We start from the raw sequence: 21,806 nt of genomic DNA, 5'->3' as shown, positions 1-21,806 counted from the left end.
TCATACTTGCAGTTTCTCATGAAAATTTCCTCCATGTCTGAGTCCTGGTCTATGTAGCTAAGGAGAGGAAAAGTAGTCATGTCTCTTTCAGTGTATTTTGCACAATTCCTTTTATTATGAAATGCAGCATTCAGGAAGAAGAATGTGTGGAAATGCACACTCACAATTTAAGGAGGAATAATAAACAGAAACCACATAACCCCAGACGAAATCTACCCCCCCCCAAACGCATCTGTCTACCCCACTCCCCGATTAGCTGGTTTGCTGACTTCAGGGTTAATCATTCCATGGCCTTTCTTTACATTCCTGCCCCAGCCTTCCTAGGTATGCATCCCCCAAACAACATAGTTTGAAACAGTGGGTACAAGCATCCAACCCGCTGAGTGAGGAAAGGGTAGTGTGTCTACAGGTGAGGCCCCAAGAGACATGGACCCTGACAGAGGCTCAGCTTGGTCCTGGGCGGAGCTTCCCTGGATTTCCTGGAGCCCGTCCTGAAGATGGCAGACAGGGTCCCAGAGGAAAGACAAGGAACCCTAGAGTCAGGCATCTGGCCTTGTGGGATGTGGGCGGGTCCTGCATCTCTAAGGGGAATATTGTCAGGGGATCAGCTGTCCCACATTTCCTGCTATTCAGCGGGACGTGGACTCCAGGAGTTGTCTGAGATCACTTCACTGGGAGGAAACGAGAGAGATCGTTCCTGGCTGATCAAGACCCTAGAAAATTGCTCATGTCAAGACAAGCCTAGTCCAGACATAAAGTACAAATCAGAATCTGGGCGACACACATCCAACCTTACAGGATGCTGTCAGGTATGTCAGCACCTGGATGATGTCAGCTTCCTTGTAGGTGAATATTTCTGCCAGTTGCCCATTAGAGAAAGGCCTCCATGGGAGATGGCCATTCCAGAGAGGTGGGCAGAGGCTACAAAACTCTGGAGGCACACAGGCTTCTCCTCCTGATCCCCACAGAGTCAGCTCTGCCGTGCTCCCTTATTCAGGACATGTGGTTTACCCTCTCCCTAGAACAAACCTGTGCACAGGGGTTAGTGGGCAGTGGTCTACCAGCTTCATGACTAAGAGGAGAGAGAATCTGGGGATCTACCTGCATCTGTAAGGACTCACACTCATTACAATTGCTAAGTTATCTCAGCTCATCATAGCCATACTCACCACTGATCACGACCTAAGGAATGACAGGTCTACTTAGCACCACTGCAGACCTGGGACTGGCCTTTCTCAGGAAAAAGTCAGTAAACACTTGTCGACATGCATCTTGGCTTCCATATTTGTGCTTTTCTGTACTCCTATGTTCTTTGGACTCTTCCTGAACTCTGATATATGCCTCTGACTATCAGTATTGTTTGACTTGGGTTTAAAAGAAACAATCATAGTTGTGCATTTGCTCCACGCACCCACAATAGCCAGAGTGAAGAACTCTGGGACAGGCGTTTGTGTTGTGAGGTTGGGGAAAGGGAGAGAGAGGGAGAAACATTGTGGTAGAATCCGCAGGGAACTGGTTTTTCTTTTTTTTGACCGCACTGCGCGGCATGTGGGTGCTTAGTTTCCCGACCAGGGATTGAACAAACCCGTGCCCCCTGCATTGGAAGCACGACGTCTGAACCACTGGCCCACCTGGCAAGTCCCAGAACTATTTCTTTCGCTGACATTTTCCTAACGTATCAATAGTCAATCCACCTGAAGAGGGGTCTCAAAAACTATCCACACATGAAAATTTCGTTACAATGAAACTAGATGTGATTGCCTTCACATTTCAGGACGCTGGGGTTTGTTGAGTTTCCGGATATGAGGGTTTCTCTGTGCCTCTCTGTCTCCTCTCCTTTGGGAACTCCAATTATTTGTGTATTAGGTCAATTGAAGTCCCACAATTTGTGGATACTTTTTCATTCTTTTAAATTCATTTTCCCCCTCTGTGTTGGATGTGGAACTGTTTCCATTGCAATGACTTTGAGTCAGAAATCTTTCATTATCCAATGCTCTGTCTGTCATTAATACCGTCTGCTGTTGTGTTCCCTGTAGTAGATTCACTGTCTGTTTTATTCCACCTTCTATTGCTTGGCTGAGACTTTCTTTTTTAAAAAAAATTTTATTGGAATATAGTAGATTTACACTCTTGTGTTAGTTACTGCTATACAGCAAAGTGAATCAGTTATACATATATCACTCTTTTTTAGGTTTTTCTCCCATATATTGGCTGAGACTTTCTATCTCTCTATTGACTTCAGGAGGTTCTGTCCTTGTTTCTTGCATCATTTTTAACAAACTGGTTGAACATCTTTGTGACATAAATCCAGCAGATCTGTGAGACACGCTCTGTTAACTTTCCCTTCCATACAGTTGAGATGTTCTGGTTTTCCATATGCCCAGTGATTTCAGTGTATCCTTGTGTGGCCAGTATTATGTGGTGAAACTACAGGTCGTGTCTAAATCCTATGTTGGCATTTTGGTTTAATCAGATTCTCTGCCCGGTTGAGTCCAGGTGGTTAATTCCATCCAGCTTTTTGTGAACTGTGCTTTCCATGTCAGTTCATTTACACAAACTTGGACCTGCTCTTCGGACACGTCCTGCGATGAGCTGCACAGTGGCCCGCCTGGGAACTGGGTTGTTTTCTGTCCCTCAGGTTCCTGGGGCTTGGTTGGCACCATCTGCAGCCACCAGGGGGCAGCAAGGGCCAGGATTTGGGGAAGGTACCTGTGGCTTATACTGTCCTGTATGAAGTTTCAAGAGGGAAACTTCAAACTCCCCACGGAACACTTCTTATGTCCCAAAGCATTTGTACCCCAACAAGTCATCTTCAAAAGTGCTAATAAATGGCCCAGGGCTCAGTCTCGAGCCTCAGACTCAGAGCACTGAAGAGACAGAGGCTGGAGGGGAACATGAGGACCCTCCCAACTGAGGGGGAAAAGAGGGAGCTCTGTCTGGGGGAGGAATGGATTGGGAGTTTGGGATCAGGAGATACAAACTACTATACATAGGATGGGTAGACAACAAGGTCCCACGGTATAGCACAGGGAACTGTATTCAATATCTTGTGATAAACCATAATGGAAAAGAATATAAAAAAGAGTATATATATAAATGTATACCTGTCACTTTGCTGTAAGCAGAAATTCACACAACATTGTAATTCAACTATACTTCAATAAAATTTTTGTTTGTATTTTCTTTTTTTCCTTTTTCTTTCTTTTTTTATTTTTTGGCCATGCTGCGCTGCATGCAGAATCTCAGTTCCGTGACCAGTGATCAAACCCACACCCTCTGCAGTGGAAGCGCAGAGCCTTAACCACTGGACCGCCAGGGAAGTCCCTTCAATAAAATTTTTTTCAAAAAGGAGTTGAGGGGATTCTGGTCCCCAGCTCTGCCTCTGACTCCCGGAAAGCGGGGCAGTTGGATCCTTCAGCTGCCTGGGCTCAGGGCCTCTCCTTTGTCCCAAGAGCACAGAGGGGACCTTCTGGGATTCCTCCCCCAGGAACCATGATGACTCTCACACCAGGAGAGACAGGAAATCCCAGGCTGGATTCCTTTCCCACATCATGTCATAGACTCGGTCTGTCCTCACACACCATGTGAAGGAGTTAATTCTCCAGTAATCTGTGCTGTCCAGGGATGCAGAAGAATCTGGAACAAACCGTGTCAGAGGGGGCTGAGCAGAGGTGGGGAGGAGGGGCAGGTGCAGGAAGCAGATTTGCATGGAGGCCCCTCCCTCCTCTGGAGGGGAGGGGATAAGAGAGGTCTGGGGTAGCAGGCCGAGGGCTGGGGGCTCAGAAGGCAGCGTCTGGGGTGTCTTCACCATGGCTTGGGCTCTGCTCCTTGTCACCCTCCTCACTCAGGGCACAGGTGAGGCCTCCAGGGAAGGGACCCCACGGACATCTGGCTGATCCTTTGTGTCTTTGTCCTCAGTGTGACCTGGGCCCCACATGGAACTGACCAGAGTGTGTTTCTCCTCTTTTCAGGGTCCTGGGCCCAGTCTGGCCTGACTCAGCCTCCCTCAGTGTCCGGGAATCCGGGACAGACAGTCACCATCTCCTGTGCTGGAACCAGTAGTGACATCGGGAAATATAATTATGTCGGCTGGTACCAACAACGCCCAGGCACGGCCCCCAAAACCTTGATTTATGATGTCAATAAACGACCCTCAGGGATCCCTGATCGCTTCTCTGGGTCCAAGTCTGGGAACACGGCCTCCCTGACCATCTCTGGGCTCCAGGCTGAGGACGAGGCTGATTATTACTGTAGCTTCGGTAGTAGTAGCACTGTGCACAGTGGTCCACGTTCATGGAGAACTGAGACCAAATCCTGCCCTGAGCTCACAGGCTCTCCGTTGCTGTGACTCTGCTGGTTGCTCATCTGCATCTGTGGTTGAAGCATCGGCAGCTGAGAGGACATCTGAGGACCCTGAAGAGGGATGAAGACAAATGACAACGTGTGGTTTTCATGTTTGTTGTCCCTCCTCTTTGACCTGTATCTGAGTGGGCTGAGCCAGGGAGGGTTGGGGACAGACTCTGGGTCTCAGAGTTGTCCCTTTCCTGGCATCGGTGAACCCTGTCTGGGGACAGCCCTGCAGGAAGACAGTCTCCCTAAACAATTCAGTCCAGAGTCTTTATGTTGCTGTTCTTTTTTGAATATGTACTTTGAATTAGTATTATTATTGTTGTTATTATTATTATCATTATGATTATGATGATTATTACTTTGGCCACACCACGAGGCTTGTGTGATGCTACTTCCCTGACCAGGGATTGATCCCGGGCCGCAGCAGTGAAAGCAGGGAGTCCTAATGACTGGACCAACAGGGAATTCCCCAGAAGGTCACTTTTCTCGTGGCCTGAGGACGTGGGGAGGTGCAGGAAACTATCAGGAAAACCCCGTCTATTGACCAGAGCAGTAACACACAGATGAAACGGGGTGAAATCTTTGATGATCAAGTTCATAACAAATGGCACAGCCATGAGCCTAGAAAGGCCCCTTTATCACATCTGCACTCTCCACTTGTCAACCTCTTCTTAGTCAGGACACCGGCCAGTGGGCTCACGGCCTTCAGTTGTCATGTGAGAATCAGAAGCTGAGAAAGGACAGTTGTCTGCTCAGAGGGCAAAGGGGAGAGTGGGGAGGGCAGACTCGGGTTCAGGACTTGGTTCCTGCCTGGTGCCCCGCCCCCCCATGGGTGGCCTCACACGAGTGCCCTTGGCGCTCAGTGGGGCTAGAATGGGCGGGGGGGCTAGTGGTGAAGGACCTGCTCGTGGATTTGATGTGCAGATGCTTCAGAACAAAGAGGTGGGGGTGGGGATGGGACAAGGCTGCAGCTCGGGGTCCCACCAGCCACCCAGCAAACAGCAGGTGTTTCCCCTGGTGGGCGTGACCCTTTCCCAAAGTTAGAGAACTTGGAGATGGGCATCCAACAGAGGGCGCTGTGGAGTGTCCCCTGCCCTGAGGTTCCCAGAGACACAGTCCTGTCCCAGCAGAGACACTGAAGGTCCAGGAGCTCATTGCCTGAGGGACTTCAGCTGCTCTTTCTCTCCCTGCAAACCAGCTACAAACAATTCATGCTCCTGCATATACATGTCATGCTTGTGTCAAAAGATTTTAATCCCTGAGCTATATTCTCCCCCGAAGATGCAGAAAATCTAGTGTCCAGGGCCAGGTCAAAGGGGGTGAGGAGAGAATGAGGAGGGGCAGGTGCAGGAAGCTGATTTGCATGGAGGCCCCTCCCTCCTCTGAGGGGGAGGGGATAAGAGAGGTCTGGGGGCCCAGGCCCAGGGCTGGGGGCTCAGAAGGCAGCGTCTGGGACGTCTCCACCATGGCCTGGGCTCTGCTCCTTGTCACCCTCCTCACTCAGGGCACAGGTGAGGCCTCCAGGGAAGGGACCCGGCCACACCTGGCTGATCCTTTGTGTCTTTGTCCTCAGTGTGACCTGGGCCCCCACATGGAACTGACCAGAGTGTGTTTCTCCTCTTCCCAGGGTCCTGGCCCAGTCTGGCCTGACTCAGGCTCCCTCAGTGTCCGGGAATCCGGGACAGACAGTCACCATCACCTGTGCTGGAACCAGCAGTGACATCGGAGGTTATAATCAGGTTGGATGGTACCAACAGCACCCGGGCATGGCCCCCAAAACCTTGATTTATGAGGTCAATAAACGACCCTCAGGGATCCCTGATCGCTTCTCTGGCTCCAAGTCTGGGAACACGGCCTCCCTGACCATCTCTGGGCTCCAGGCTGAGGACGAGGCTGATTATTACTGTAGCTTCGGTAGTAGTAGCACTGTGCACAGTGGTCCAAGTTCATGGAGAACTGAGACCAAAACCTGCCCTGAGCTCACAGGCTCCCCGTTGCTGTGACTCTGCTGGTTGCTCATCTGCATCTGTGGTTGAAGCATCGGCAGCTGAGAGGAGATCTGAGGACCCTGCAGAGGGATGAGGGCAAAGGAAACGTGTGATTTTCCTGTTTGGTGTCCCTGCTCTTTGACCTGCATCTGTGTGGGCTGAACCAGGGAAGGTTGGGGACACACTCTGGGCCTCAGAGTTGTCCCTGTCCTGGCATCGGTGAACCCTGTCCGTGGACAGCCCTACAGGAAGACAGTCTCCCAATACGATGGGCTCTTTGCAACGTGGCTCCAGTATGGAGGGTGGGTTGGAGGGTACGCCCTCCCTTCCTCAGTGATGTCAAGGTCACATGTTTCCAGGAAGAGCCAATGCAGCTTCCAGGTGGAATCCCAGCACATCTAACACCTGTGAGAATTCATTGAAAAAACAGGCTCGTGTGTCCACGGTTCAATATTACTTTCTTTTGAAACTGAAAGACAGATTTCAAATGCAATTATTTTAAATTTTAAATTATGTGAAGTCAGAAGTTTTTGTTTCTTGTTTTTCTGTTCTTTTCTTTTTTTCTTTTTTTTTTTTGTCCATGCCATGTGGCATGTGATATATTAGTTCCCCGACCAGGGATCACACCCACATCTCCTGCAATGAAAGCGCTAAGTCTTAACCACTAGAGCACCAGGAATCTCCCAAATTCAATATTTTAGATGAAAAACAAAGTGCATGGGTTAGATTGCTCAGGACACCTCATCGCCCCAGTAAGAAGAAGAGGAACATTTGATAGCTGTGTTTTCAGGCGTCCAGGACTGGAAAGCAGCTCTTTTTCTGTGGTTCTGGCTCCTGGCTCTCATGAAGTTGGAGTCACGTGTCAGTGGGCTGTTTTCATTAAGGTCCTCTGACTTTGGAAGACGCCTCGTATATGGCTCACTGCATGCTAGCCCTGTGCCCTCTTTTCTTGTCCAAATCATCTTTCTGCTAAATCTGAATTTAAAAAAAATTTTTTAAAGATTTTTAAAATGTGCACCATCTTTAATGTCTTTATTGAATATGTTACAATATTGCTTTTGTTTTATGTTTTGGTTTTTGGCCGTAAGGCAAATGGGATCTTAGCTCCCCGACCAGGGATCGAACCCGCATCCCCTGCATTGGAAGGCGAAGTCTCAACCACCGGCTCGACAGGGAAGTCCCTAAATCTAATTTTTTTTAACCCAGCGAATTATGCCCCCTATTTTCCAAGTCTATGCTAATCTCCATCTGAATAATCATTTGTCTTTATCACAGCAGTTTACACATGACCAGAATCTTTGGTCTTTCTATGTATATGGTCAAAGCTCAAATAGAGTGTAAAAAATATTTACCAACTTTATTTCTAAGTTCTAATTTCACTGGGATTATAGCTGCTCCCAAGTGTGCAGGGCAGGAATCAGAGTCTTTTCACTCTCCTGAAATAGCCTCTGTTATAATTTACCCTCTCTCATTATTATGGAAACAGCCGTTCTTCATTTCCATCCATCCTGTTATCCTGTTATCCCTCTCTTTTTATTCTATTGAATATATAGCTGCATTGATAATCGGTCTCACTTTTCTCTAAGAAAAGCTTTTTTAGTTTTAATGACAATGACCTGAATAAGGCTCTTCACATGTTCTCCTTCTCAGAGTCTCCGAAGGATCCAGTTTGGGGGGCATCTCCTCTTCTCTCTAAGTGTTGTTTGCATGTGTCCTGGACGAGCTGGATGGGCAGGGAGGGGGCAGGGTCTCAGCTGCATCAAACAGCCTGAGAGGGTCTTTGTTCCGATACTGGCTCTGTCTTTTTCTTCCCACTTTCTTTGTTCAAAGATTCCAGGTGAGTGTTTCTACCACATCCAAGGCTTCAAGAGTAGGTTTTCACCTTATACTTGCAGTTTCTCATGAAAATTTCCTCCATGTCTGAGTCCTGGTCTATGTAGCTAAGGAGGGGGAAAGTAGTCATGTCTCTTTCAGTGTATTTTGCACAATTCCTTTTATTATGAAATGCAGCATTCCTGAAGAAGAATGTGTGGAAATGCACACTCACAATTTAAGGAAGAATAATAAACAGAAACCACATAACCCCAGATGAAATCTACCCCCCAAACACATCTGTCTACCCCACTCCCCGATTAGCTGGTTTGCTGACTTCAGGGTTAATCATTCCATGGCCTTTCTTTACATTCCTGCCCCAGCCTTCCTAGGTATGCATCCCCCAAACAACATAGTTTGAAACAGTGGGTACAAGCATCCAACCCGCTGAGTGAGGAAAGGGTAGTGTGTCTACAGGTGAGGCCCCAAGAGACATGGACCCTGACAGAGGCTCAGCTTGGTCCTGGGCGGAGCTTCCCTGGATTTCCTGGAGCCCGTCCTGAAGATGGCAGACAGGGTCCCAGAGGAAAGACAAGGAACCCTAGAGTCAGGCATCTGGCCTTGTGGGATGTGGGCAGGTCCTGGATCTCTAGGGGGAATATTGTCAGGGGATCAGCTGCCCCACATATCCTGCTATTCAGCGGGACGTGGACTCCAGGAGCTGTCTGAGATCACTTCACTGGGAGGAAGCGAGAGAGATTGTTCCTGGCTGATCAAGACCCTAGAAAATGGATCATGTCAAGACAAGCCTAGTCCAGACATAAAGTACAAATCAGAATCTGGGCGACACGCATCCAACCTTACAGGATGGTGTCAGGTATGTCAGCACCTGGATGATGTCAGCTTCCTTGTAGGTGAATATTTCTGCCGGTTGCCCATTGGAGAAAGGCCTCCATGGGAGATGGCCATTCCAGAGAGGTGGGCAGAGGCTACAAAACTCTGGAGGCACACAGGCTTCTCTTCCTGATCCCCACAGAGTCAGCTCTGCCGTGCCCCCTTATTCAGGACATGTGGTTTACCCTTTCCCTAGAACAAATCTGTGCACAGGGGTTAGTGGGCAGTGGTCTACCAGCCTCACGACTAAAAGGAGAGAGAATCTGGAGATCTACCTGCTTCTGTAAGGACTCACACTCATTATAATTGTTAAGTTACCTCAGCTTATCACGACGATACTCACCACTGATCACGACCTAAGGAATGACAGGTCTACTTAGCACCACTGCAGACCTGGGACTGGCCTTTCTCAGGAGGAAGTCGGCTAACACTTGTCGACATGCATCTTGGCTTCCATATTTGTGCTTCTCTGTACTCCTATGTTCTTTGGTCTCTTCCTGAACTCTGATATATGGCTCTGACTATCAGTATTGTTTGACTTGGGTTTAAAAGAAACAATCATAGTTGTGCATTCGTTCCACGTCACCCATAATGACCAGAGTGAAGAACTCTGGGACAGGCGTTTGTGTTGTGAGGCTGGGGAGAGGGAGAGAGAGGAGGAAACATTGTGGTAGAATCCGCAGGGAACTGGTTTTTCTTTTTTTTTTGACCCCACCGAGTGGCATGTGGGATCTTAGTTCCCCGACCAGGGATGGAAACTGTGCCCCCTGCATTGGAAGCATGACGTCTTAACCACTGGACCACCAGGGAAGTCCCAGAACTATTTCTTTAGCTGACATTTTCCTAACATACCAATAGTCAATCAACCTGAAGAGGGGTCTGAAAAATTGTCCACACCTCAAGATTTCGTTACCATGAAACTTGATGCGGTTGCCTTCACATTTCTACACCCTGGGGCTTGTCAAGATTCTGGATGTGAGGGTTTCCCTGTGTCTCTCTGTCTCCTCTCCTTTGGGAACTCCAATTATTTGTGTATTAGGTCAATTGAAGTCCCACAATTTGTGGATACTACTTCATTCTTTTAAATTCATATTCCCGCCTTATGTTGAACAAGGGACTGTTTCCATTGCATGACTTCAAGTCAGAAATCTTTCGTTATCCAATGCTCTGTCTGTCATTAATCCCATCTGCTGTAATTTTCTCTGTAGTAGCTTCACTGTGTTTTTTTCCACCTTCCATTGCTTAGCTGAGACTTTCTTTTTTAAAAAATTTTTATTGGAATATAGTAGATTTACACTGTTGTGTTAGTTTCTGCTGTACAGCAAATTGAATCAGTTATACATATACATATATCACTCTTTTTTAGATTTTTCTCCCATATATTGGCTGACACTCTCTACCTCTCTGTTGACTTCAGTAGGTTCTGTCCTTATTTCTTGCATCATTTTTAACAAACTGGTTGAATATCTTTGTGACATAATTCCAGCAGATCTGTGAGACACGCTCTGCTAACTTTCCCTTCCATACAGTTGAGATGTTCTGGTTTTCCATATGCCCAGTGATTTCAGTCTATCCTGGTGTGGTCAATATTTTGTGGTGAAACTATGGGTCTTTAAATCCTATGTTGGCATTTTGGTTTAATCAGACTCTCTGCCCGGTTGAGTCCAGGTGGTTGATTCCATCCAGCTTTTTGTGAACTGTGCTTTCCATGTCAGTTCATTTACACAAACTTGGACCTGCTCTTCGGACACATCCTGCAATGAGCTGCACAGCGGCCAGACTGGGAACTGGGTTGTTTTCTGTCCCTCAGGTTCCAGGGCCTCGGTTGGCACCATCTGCAGCCACCAGGGGGCAGCAAGGGCCAGGATTTGGGGAAGGTACCTGTGGCTTATATTGTCCTGTATGAAGTTTCAAGAGCTTCTTCCTGCGTAACCCCTCTTATGTCCCAAAGCATGTGTGCCCCAAGAAATCATCTTCCAAAGTGCTAATAAATGGCCCAGGGCTCAGGCTTGGGCCTCAGACTCAGAGCACTTCGGAGACAGAGGCTGGAGGGGAATCCGAGGACCCTCCCAACTGAGGGGCATGAGAGGGAGTTGGGGGTGGGGGAGGGATGTATTGGGAGTTTGGGACCAGCAGATACAAACTACTATATATAGGATGGATAGACAACAAGGTCCTACGGTATAGTACAGGAAACTGTATTCAATATCCTCTGATAAACCATAATGGAAAAGAATAAGAAACAGAATGTATACATAAATGAATAAGTGAGTCACTTTGCTGTACAGCAGAGATTCACACAACATTGTAATTCAACTATACTTCAATAGAATTTGTTTTGTTTCTTTTTTCTCTTTTTATTAATTTTCAAAAATTCTTTAGTTGCGCCACGCGACATGCAGCAACTTAGTCCCCCGACCGTTGATCAAACCCACCCCGCCTGCAGTGGAAGCGCGGAGCCTTAACCACTGGACCGCCAGGGAAGTCCCTTCAATAAATATTTTTAAAACAGAAGTAGTTGAAGGGATACTGGTACCCAGCTTTGCCTTTAACTCTCAGAAAGCGGGGCAGTTGGATCTTTCAGCCACCTGGGCTCAGGGCCTCTCCTTTGTCCCAAGAGCACAGAGGGGACCTTCTGGGATTCCTCCCCCAGGAACCACGATGACTCTCACACCAGGAGAGACGGGAAACCCCATGCTGGATTCCTTTCCCACATCCTGTCATGGACTCGTTCTGTCCTCACGCACCATGTGAAGGAGTTAATTCTCCAATAATCTCTGCTGTCCAGGGATGCAGAAGAATCTAGAACAAACCGTGTCAGAGGGGGTGAGCAGAGGTGGGGAGGAGGGGCAGGTGCAGGCAGCAGATTTGCATGGAGGCCCCTCCCTCCTCTGAGGGGGAGGGGATAAGAGAGGTCTGGGGGAGCAGGCCCAGGGCTGGGGGCTCAGAAGGCAGCGACTGGCGTGTCTCCACCATGGCCTGGGCTCTGCTCCTTGTCACCCTCCTCACTCAGGGCACAGGTGAGGCCTCCAGGGAAGGGACCCCGGCGACACCTGGCTGATCCTTTGTGTCTTTGTCCTCAGTGTGACCTGGGCCCCACATGGAACTGACCAGAGTGTGTTTCTCCTCTTTCCAGGGTCCTGGGCCCAGTCTGGCCTGACTCAGCCTCCCTCAGTGTCCGGGAATCCGGGACAGACAGTCACCATCTCCTGTGCTGGAACCAGCAGTGACATCGGGGGTTATAACTATGTCGGCTGGTACCAACTGCGCCCAGGCACGGCCCCCAAAACCTTGATTTATGGTGTCAATAAACGACCCTCAGGGATCCCTGATCGCTTCTCTGGGTCCAAGTCTGGGAACACGGCCTCCCTGACCATCTCTGGGCTCTAGGCTGAGGACGAGGCCGATTATTACTGTAGCTCACGTAGAAGTGGTAACACTGTGCACAGTGGCCCAAGTTCATTGGGAAGTGAGACCAAATCCTGCCCTGAGCTCACAGGCTCCCCGTTGCTGTGACTCTGCTGGTTGCTCATCTGCATCTGTGGTTGAAGCATCGGCAGCTGAGAGGAGATCTGAGGACCCTGCAGAGGGATGAGGACAAAGGAAACGTGTGATTTTCCTGTTTGTTGTCCCTGCTCTTTGACCTGCATCTGAGTGGGCTGAACCAGGGAGGGTTGGGGACACACTCTGGGTCTCAGAGTTGTCCCTGTCCTGGCATCGGTGAACCCTGTCCGTGGACAGCCCTACAGGAAGACAGTCTCCCAATACGATGGGCTCTTTGCAACGTGGCTCCAGTATGGAGGGTGGGTTGGAGGGTACGCCCTCCCTTCCTCAGTGATGTCAAGGTCACATGTTTCCATGAAGAGCCAATGCAGCTTCCAGGTGGAATCCCAGCATATCTAACACCTGTGAGAATTCATTGAAAAACAGGCGTGAGTGTCCTGGCTTCAATATTAAATTTTCTTGAACCTGAAAGACAGTTTTCAAATGGAAACATTACTAAAATTTTAATTATGTGAATTCAATAGTTAAAAAAAATTTTTTTTTTTATGTTTTGTTTTGGTTTTTGTTGTGTTTTCTGTGGCCATGCCACGCACCTTGTGGGATCTATGTTCCCTGACCAGGGATCGGAACTTCACCCCCTGCAATGTAAGTGCTAAGTCTCAACCCCTGGACCGCCAGGGATATCCCCAATTCAATAGTTTAGACGAAAAAGTACGTTGGTTGGATTCCTCAGGACACATCATCCCCACAGTAACAAGTGAAGTGGAACATTTGATAACTGTGTGTTCAGGCGTCCAGGACTGGAGAGCAGCTCTTTCTTGTGGTCCTGGCTCCTGGCTCTCATGAAGTTGGAGTCACGTGTCAATCGGGCTGTTTTCACATGTCAATCGGTCCTCTAACTTTGGAAGACCCGTCGTATGTGGCTCACTCTATGCCGGTTCTGGGCACGCTTTTCTTGTCTAATTCATCTTCCTGATAAACCTGATTTTTTTTTAACCCCACCAATTAGGCCCCTTATTTTCCAAGTCTATGTTAGTCTCAATCTGTGTATTCATTTGTCTTTATCACAGCATTTTACAAATGACCAGAGTCTTTGGTCTTTCTATCTATATCATCAGAGCTCAAGTAGAGCGTAGAAAATATTGACCAACTTTATTTCTAAGTTCTACTTTCATTGGGATTATAGCTGCTAATAAGTGTGCAATGCGGGAATCAGAGTGTTTTCACTCTCCTGAAATAGCCTCTGTTATGATTTCTACCCTCCACCATTATTATGGAAACAGCCATTCCTCCTTTGCATCTGTCCTGTTATCCTGTTATTTCTTTCTTCTTTTTTTTCTATTAAACATGTAGCTGCATTTATAATCAGTCTTACATTTTTCAAAGTAAGACTTTTTCTTTTAATGAGAATGACCCGAATATGGCTCTCCACATGTTCAGAAGTCACATTCTACAAAGTAGACTGAGCTGTGATATCAAATATTCCCCTGAATATAGTAACCCTGAGCTTGCAGTTTAAACAATCCAGTGTGGGTACTTGTAGGCAGATGTGTGTGTTTGTGCCTGACAATCAGAGCAAAGGTCACCTTGTGTCCACACACGGACCCCTCCCCACTCCCGTCCTCACTGCAGGTACTAACAGCTCTGTCACTGAGCAGGATATGGATGAGTTTTCAAAAGAGCACGATGGGATACACACTGAATCTAGAGGATCATTGATTCCCTTCTGTTTGATGAGAAAACTTCTGGAGAAGTTTTGACCCAATATTTTAGGTGGATTTGGAAACATATGTTTGACTAAGAAAAAAGGTACTTTCTATCATAGATGATATTTTGATTCTCGGAATCTCAATGAAATGAAAATCTCGGGACACAGAGCAACAGACTCAAGTCAAGAGCATCTCTTGCCATTTTGTGCCCCGTCCAATGTGATGCCCAAACATTGTTCCAGACAGCATGTGGGACCCTGCTCTGGACTGAAGGTGTGTCTTGTTTTGTATCCATATCCCGGAAGTGGGAACAGGAGCCCTTGCTCAGGTTTGGGGGCGGGGTGGACAGAGAGGAAATTTCCTAAGAGTTCACAGTGAATGAAGGGTCAAGGGATAGCCGATGGGTTACGTTTTCTGGAGCAGAGATGAAGAATCTCTGAAAATTCAATTAAATTTTTAAAAAATCTCCTTACTCTTTGCTGTTGTAATATGTGCAAGGCAGAATACGACTCATGGGAAATCTACTAAGGATTCACCATCAAAAGTGGGTAAACAATAACTTTCCTGCAGGTGGTTTGCTTTGGTTATTTTCCCACTGCAAACGTATGGCATATTTAAAGGATAAACCAAGAAGGAAGCAGTGGACATTAGCCTGTGTTATGGAGAAAGAAGGTCTGGACTATTTGTGCATTTTCTCCTTAAGGAGGACAAAACATGTGCTGACTGGCAGAGGACTCCCTCCTGCTATGTGGGATCCCTCCTCATGGAGGCTGGGTGGCAGCCTGAGGCTCTTGTGGGAGCTCTGGCAGCTCTTAAGATCCACGAGGCAGAGGCTCCAGACCAGCTTCTGGGTGCGGGGGAGCGAGTATGGCTGCAACTGGGGTCCCTGTCTTCGGATCAAGGAGCCACAGAGAGAAACCAGCAGGGGTGTAGATAGGAGCTTACACTGAAAGTCTGGAGAGCAGGAGTTCCAAGTGTGGACCTGATAATTCTCTCACTGGAGCTTGTTCCAAGGGTGGAGGGGAGGTGTGGGGAGTTTCCAGTGCTCGTGACTTACTGCTTCCCTGGGTGGTCCTGGGCTGTCCAGGGAGGGGTGAAGTTTAGTGCAGACCCTGATTCCCATGATGACTTTTACCCCCCGCGTGCAGACGGCAGGAGATGGAGGGAAACCCTAGACCCTGGGTTTGCTGCTTGTTTTCTCAGATCATCCTGTGTCGAGTGTCCCCAAGACCACAGGCAACTACTTTTGTCATTAAGAAGACCCACAAGACTCAGTAGAGAGGTGTCCTGGTGGCTGTGATTTCCTTCAGTGAAGGGAGACCGAGCAAAATCAGCAAAGGGCTTGGTGGATGAGGTGAAATCTGAGGAAACGAGGATAAACTTCCAGGAGACCTTTCCCAGGGTCAGGCTTCATCACCAGAGTTAAATGGTGACAACCTGTGTGAAGAATTGTGCCCCAGGGAGCCTCATCAGACCCCCAAGACTCTTACTGGAGTCTGGTCTCCTAGGCATCCTGTGCCTGGCATCTACGGAAATTCCAGATTCCCGCTGGGGAGCAGGTCAGGGGTTCAGAGTAAACCATAAGGTTGCAGGAAAGTGGAGACTCAGGGGGTCATTCTTCTTGGGGAATAGCCTAAACCTTCCTGAAATCTAATCACAAGACACAAACCCAGGGCGAGTGTTGTGGGCAGGTCTATGTAAGGACATTAGTCTCAGGCTGTGGGGTAACTCTGACGTGCACAAATCCTATGTGTATTCCTGTGCCTGAGTTCAGGCCCTGGATCCAAGGGAAACCCAACATCTCCCATCAGGCCCAGGTTATGCTCTATCGCAGGATGTGCTCTGTTTCTGTGAAGAAACACACACAGCCCCACACAAATACAGACAGACACACACACACACACACACACCCCCAGCACCATCACTCCTGGGTCCCCTCCACAGTACCCAGGAAAGAAGCAGGAATCTGTTCTGTGGGGACCTGGAGCTCCTTCTGCATCACCCCCGGGGCCCTGTGCCCAGAGGCAGGAGCATAAACCCTGGGATGCAAAGGACAATTACACCAATTGTCAACTTTCCTCGTAATCAGGAACTAGACATTTCAGATACTGAGAAAGTGACAATCTTGGGAAAGACCAGTCAGCCCTGATTCTCTGTCTAGAAAACACACTGGGTCCAGCGTCTCTGTGTCTAGAAAACACAATGGGTCTAGCGTCTGGACACAGGTGCCTGACCTCAGGGAGGCGCCAGCTCTGGGGTGAGGACCTCCCGCTGAGCACAGGGGACAGAGGAGAATCCTCACTTGCACCACGTGGCAGACAGACCTGCCTGAGGAGAGGTCCCTGCGGCTGGGCCCTGAGGCCGACTCTGACCCAGCCCCTCCTCCCAGCCCTGCACACCCTGGCATCTTCCTTCATTTTCCATTAGGTCTCCCTCCATCCTGACGGAACTAAAATCCTTCTTACATTATTCTTTTTCAAAGCGTTTTGAGAATTCAGATTCATCTCATGGGCCCATATTTCTCATCCGTGTACCTATGGGGGTGGAGTCATTTATCGTGTGAGGTTCCCCTGCCCTGAGCTGAGATCTCCTCTAGGTCACTGTCCCTGAGACAAGGTCATGCTGAGACAAGATTAGAGACCCTTCAGGGGCCCTTCTGAGTCACCTGGGGAGGAAGGTGACAATTCTGTCCTGATGGGGCTGCAGGACAAAGGATGAGCCCATGGAGGGGATGAGGAGGGACTGGGTCGCTGGTCCTGAACTGAGAGGAGGAGGAGGAAGTGGGGGGGTCAGAGCTGGGGGGTCAGCCCCACTCAGCTGCCTCCCTGGGGTTCCGTCGTCACCATCTGAGGCCACCAGGGGGCAGCGAGGGCCTGGGTTTGGGGAGGTTCTGCTGTGGTGTCCTGACCTGTATGAAGCCCCCAGCTGCGGCCTCCTTAACCCCCTAAGGGAGAGTGTGGGGCGCAGTGTCCCCAGTCTGTTCTGCTTCATAAGCCCTTTACTAGGAAGGCCAACAAGAGTCCCAGGGCTCCTCCTCCGCGGCCTGCTGAGGCAGGGGACAGGGGCAGGGGGCCCGTCCTGCTGAGGGGACAGGTTGGGGAGGGGGATGCACACCCCCAGCTCCCCTGTGGTGTCGGGAGGAGACGGGGTGGAATCGCTAAGTCACCCCAGCCCCTCGGGCGTCCGTCCTCACCTTCCACCCGCAAAACCCAAAGAGTGATTATCGGGATTATTAGCCAACGACATCTTGATTCCCATAGTGGATGACAGGGACATCCCAGGATGGCCCCACTTCTTGGGCCCTGTAATGGTCAGTGTCCTGACTAAGGACAACGTGTCACAGAGTTTTCATCCTCTCAGATGAGCCCTGCTGTCCATGGACACCTCCAGAGCCAGGTCAGAGGGGTGAGGAGAGAATGAGGAGGGGCAGGTGCAGGAAGCTGATTTGCATGGAGGCCCCTCCCTCCTCTGAGGGGGGAGAGGATAAGAGAGGTCTGGGGGAGCAGGCCCAGGGCTGGGGCTCAGAAGGCAGCGTCTGGGACGTCTCCACCATGGCCTGGGCTCTGCTCCTTGTCACCCTCCTCACTCAGGGCACAGGTGAGGCCTCCAGGGAAGGGACCCCGGTGACACCTGGCTGATCTTTGGGTCTTTGTCCTCATTGTGACCTGGGCCCCACATGGAACTGACCAGAGTGTGTTTCTCCTCTTTGCAGGGTCCTGGGCCCAGTCTGGCCTGACTCAGCCTCCCTCAGTGTCCGGGAATCCGGGACAGACAGTCACCATCTCCTGTGCTGGAACCAGCAGTGACATCGGGAAATATAATGCTGTCAGCTGGCACCAACAGCTCCCAGGCATGGCCCCCAAAACCCTGATTTATAATGTCAATAAACGGCCCTCAGGGATCCCTGACCGCTTCTCTGGGTCCAAGTCTGGCAACACGGCCTCCCTGACCATCTCTGGGCTCCAGGCTGAGGACGAGGCTGATTATTACTGTAGCTTCGGTAGTAGTAGCACTGTGCACAGTGGTCCAAGTTCATGGAGAACTGAGACCAAAACCTGCCCTGAGCTCACAGGCTCCCCGTTGCTGTGACTCTGCTGGTTGCTCATCTGCATCTGTGGTTGAAGCAACGGCAGCTGAGAGGAGATCTGAGGACCCTGCAGAGGGATGAGGACAAAGGAAACGTGTGATTTTCCTGTTTGTTGTCCCTGCTCTTTGACCTGCATCTGAGTGGGCTGAACCAGGGAGGGTTGGGGACACACTCTGGGTCTCAGAGTTGTCCCTGTCCTGGCATCGGTGAACCCTGTCCGTGGACAGCCCTGCAGGAAGACAGTCTCCCTAAACAATTCAGTCCAGAGTCTTTATGTTGCTGTTCTTTTTTGAATATGTACTTTGAATTAGTATTATTATTGTTGTTATTATTATTATCATTATGATTATGATGATTATTACTTTGGCCACACCACGAGGCTTGTGTGATGCTACTTCCCTGACCAGGGATTGATCCCGGGCCGCAACAGTGAAAGCAGGGAGTCCTAATGACTGGACCAACAGGGAATTCCCCAGAAGGTCACTTTTCTCGTGGCCTGAGGACGTGGGGAGGTGCAGGAAACTAGCAGGAAAACCCCGTCTATTGACCAGAGCAGTAACACACAGATGAACCGGGGTGAAATCTTTGATGATCAAGTTCATAACAAATGGCGCAGCCATGAGCCTAGAAAGGCCCCTTTATCACATCTGCACTCTCCACTTGTCAACCTCTTCTTAGTCAGGACACCGGCCAGTGGGCTCACGGCCTTCAGTTGTCATGTGAGAATCAGAAGCTGAGAAAGGACAGTTGTCTGCTCAGCGGGCAAAGGGGAGAGTGGGGAGGGCAGACTCGGGTTCAGGACTTGGCTCCTGCCTGGTGCCCCCGCCCCGCCATGGGTGGCCTCACACGAGTGCCCTTGGCGCTCAGTGGGGCTAGAATGGGCGGGGGGGCTAGTGGTCAAGGACCTGCTCGTGGATTCGCTGTGCAGATGCTTCAGAACAAAGAGGTGGGGGCGGGGATGGGACAAGGCTGCAGCTAGGGGTCCCACCAGCCACCCAGCAAACAGCAGGTGTTTCCTCTGATGGGCGTGACCCTTTCCCAAAGTTAGAGAACTTGGAGATGGGCATCCAACAGAGGGCGCTGTGGAGTGTCCCCTGCCCTGAGGTTCCCAGAGACACAGTCCTGTCCCAGCAGAGACACTGAAGGTCCAGGAGCTCATTGCCTGAGGGACTTCAGCTGCTCTTTCTCTCCCTGCAAACCAGCTACAAACAATTCATGCTCCTGCATATACATGTCATGCTTGTGTCAAAAGATTTTAATCCCTGAGCTATATTCTCCCCCGAAGATGCAGAAAATCTAGTGTCCAGGGCCAGGTCAAAGGGGGTGAGGAGAGAATGAGGAGGGGCAGGTGCAGGAAGCTGATTTGCATGGAGGCCCCTCCCTCCTCTGAGGGGGAGGGGATAAGAGAGGTCTGGGGGCCCAGGCCCAGGGCTGGGGGCTCAGAAGGCAGCGTCTGGGACGTCTCCACCATGGCCTGGGCTCTGCTCCTTGTCACCCTCCTCACTCAGGGCACAGGTGAGGCCTCCAGGGAAGGGACCCGGCCACACCTGGCTGATCCTTTGTGTCTTTGTCCTCAGTGTGACCTGGGCCCCCACATGGAACTGACCAGAGTGTGTTTCTCCTCTTCCCAGGGTCCTGGCCCAGTCTGGCCTGACTCAGGCTCCCTCAGTGTCCGGGAATCCGGGACAGACAGTCACCATCACCTGTGCTGGAACCAGCAGTGACATCGGAGGTTATAATCAGGTTGGATGGTACCAACAGCACCCGGGCATGGCCCCCAAAACCTTGATTTATGAGGTCAATAAACGACCCTCAGGGATCCCTGATCGCTTCTCTGGCTCCAAGTCTGGGAACACAGCCTCCCTGACCATCTCTGGGCTCCACGCTGAGGACGAGGCAGATTATTACTGTAGCTCAGGTACAAGTAGTAGCACTGTGCAAGGTGGTCCAAGTTCATGGAGAAGTTGAGACCAAAACCTGCCCTGAGCTCATAGACTCCCTGTTGCTGTGACTCTGCTGGTTGCTCATCTGCATCTGTGGTTGAAGCATCGGCAGCTGAGAGGAGATCTGAGGACCCTGCAGAGGGATGCAGACAAATGACAACGTGTGGTTTTCATGTTTGTTGTCCCTCCTCGTTGACCTGCATCTGAGTGGGCTGAGCCAGAGAGGGCTGTTCTCAGGGCTGTCTCTCTCCTGGCATCGTGAACCCTGTCCAGGGACAGCCCTGCAGGAGGATGGTCTCCTCAATACGATGGGCTCTTTGCAAAGTTTCTCCAGAATGGAAGGTGGGCTGGAGGTCGTGTCCCCCATTCCTCAGGGACGTCAAGGTCACATGTTTCCAGGAGGAGCCAGTGCAGCTTCCAGGTGGAATCCCAGCACATCTAACACCTGTGAGAATTCATTGAAAAAACAGGCTCGTGTGTCCACGGTTCAATATTACTTTCTTTTGAAACTGAAAGACAGATTTCAAATGCAATTATTTTAAATTTTAAATTATGTGAAGTCAGAAGTTTTTGTTTCTTGTTTTTCTGTTCTTTTCTTTTTTTCTTTTTTTTTTTTTTGTCCATGCCATGTGGCATGTGATATATTAGTTCCCCGACCAGGGATCACACCCACATCTCCTGCAATGAAAGCGCTAAGTCTTAACCACTAGAGCACCAGGAATCTCCCAAATTCAATATTTTAGATGAAAAACAAAGTGCATGGGTTAGATTGCTCAGGACACCTCATCGCCCCAGTAAGAAGAAGAGGAACATTTGATAGCTGTGTTTTCAGGCGTCCAGGACTGGAAAGCAGCTCTTTTTCTGTGGTTCTGGCTCCTGGCTCTCATGAAGTTGGAGTCACGTGTCAGTGGGCTGTTTTCATTAAGGTCCTCTGACTTTGGAAGACGCCTCGTATATGGCTCACTGCATGCTAGCCCTGTGCCCTCTTTTCTTGTCCAAATCATCTTTCTGCTAAATCTGAATTTAAAAAAAATTTTTTAAAGATTTTTAAAATGTGCACCATCTTTAATGTCTTTATTGAATATGTTACAATATTGCTTTTGTTTTATGTTTTGGTTTTTGGCCGTAAGGCAAATGGGATCTTAGCTCCCCGACCAGGGATCGAACCCGCATCCCCTGCATTGGAAGGCGAAGTCTCAACCACCGGCTCGACAGGGAAGTCCCTAAATCTAATTTTTTTTAACCCAGCGAATTATGCCCCCTATTTTCCAAGTCTATGCTAATCTCCATCTGAATAATCATTTGTCTTTATCACAGCAGTTTACACATGACCAGAATCTTTGGTCTTTCTATGTATATGGTCAAAGCTCAAATAGAGTGTAAAAAATATTTACCAACTTTATTTCTAAGTTCTAATTTCACTGGGATTATAGCTGCTCCCAAGTGTGCAGGGCAGGAATCAGAGTCTTTTCACTCTCCTGAAATAGCCTCTGTTATAATTTACCCTCTCTCATTATTA

The 21,806-nt window shown here is 49.4% G+C and overlaps 2 pseudogenes and 3 gene segments (V, D, J or C); all 5 read left to right on the top strand.

Moving 5' to 3' along the window:
* The first annotated feature begins 3,809 nt into the window (after positions 1-3,809).
* Positions 3,810-4,736, top strand: LOC133075165 (immunoglobulin lambda variable 2-18-like). The segment is given in 3 exon segments: positions 3,810-3,855; positions 3,972-4,259; positions 4,690-4,736. Coding segments are annotated over 3 exon segments (381 nt in total).
* Positions 4,737-5,815: 1,079 nt separating this feature from the next.
* On the top strand, positions 5,816-8,110 carry LOC133075164 (immunoglobulin lambda variable 2-8-like; annotated as a pseudogene).
* A 3,908-nt stretch (positions 8,111-12,018) lies between these two features.
* LOC133075498 (immunoglobulin lambda variable 2-8-like) lies at positions 12,019-12,434 on the top strand. The segment is given in 2 exon segments: positions 12,019-12,064; positions 12,181-12,434. Coding segments are annotated over 2 exon segments (300 nt in total).
* A 5,371-nt stretch (positions 12,435-17,805) lies between these two features.
* LOC133075163 (immunoglobulin lambda variable 2-18-like) lies at positions 17,806-18,733 on the top strand. The segment is given in 3 exon segments: positions 17,806-17,854; positions 17,970-18,257; positions 18,687-18,733. Coding segments are annotated over 3 exon segments (381 nt in total).
* A 1,080-nt stretch (positions 18,734-19,813) lies between these two features.
* Positions 19,814-20,312, top strand: LOC133075162 (immunoglobulin lambda variable 2-18-like; annotated as a pseudogene).
* The last annotated feature ends 1,494 nt before the right edge of the window (positions 20,313-21,806 follow it).

This window comes from Eubalaena glacialis, chromosome 15, assembly GCF_028564815.1.
Source record: "Eubalaena glacialis isolate mEubGla1 chromosome 15, mEubGla1.1.hap2.+ XY, whole genome shotgun sequence".
Lineage (NCBI taxonomy): Eukaryota > Metazoa > Chordata > Mammalia > Artiodactyla > Balaenidae > Eubalaena > Eubalaena glacialis.
The sequence above is the reverse complement of the archived record's forward strand: the minus strand, read 5'-3'. Positions and strand labels throughout refer to the sequence as shown.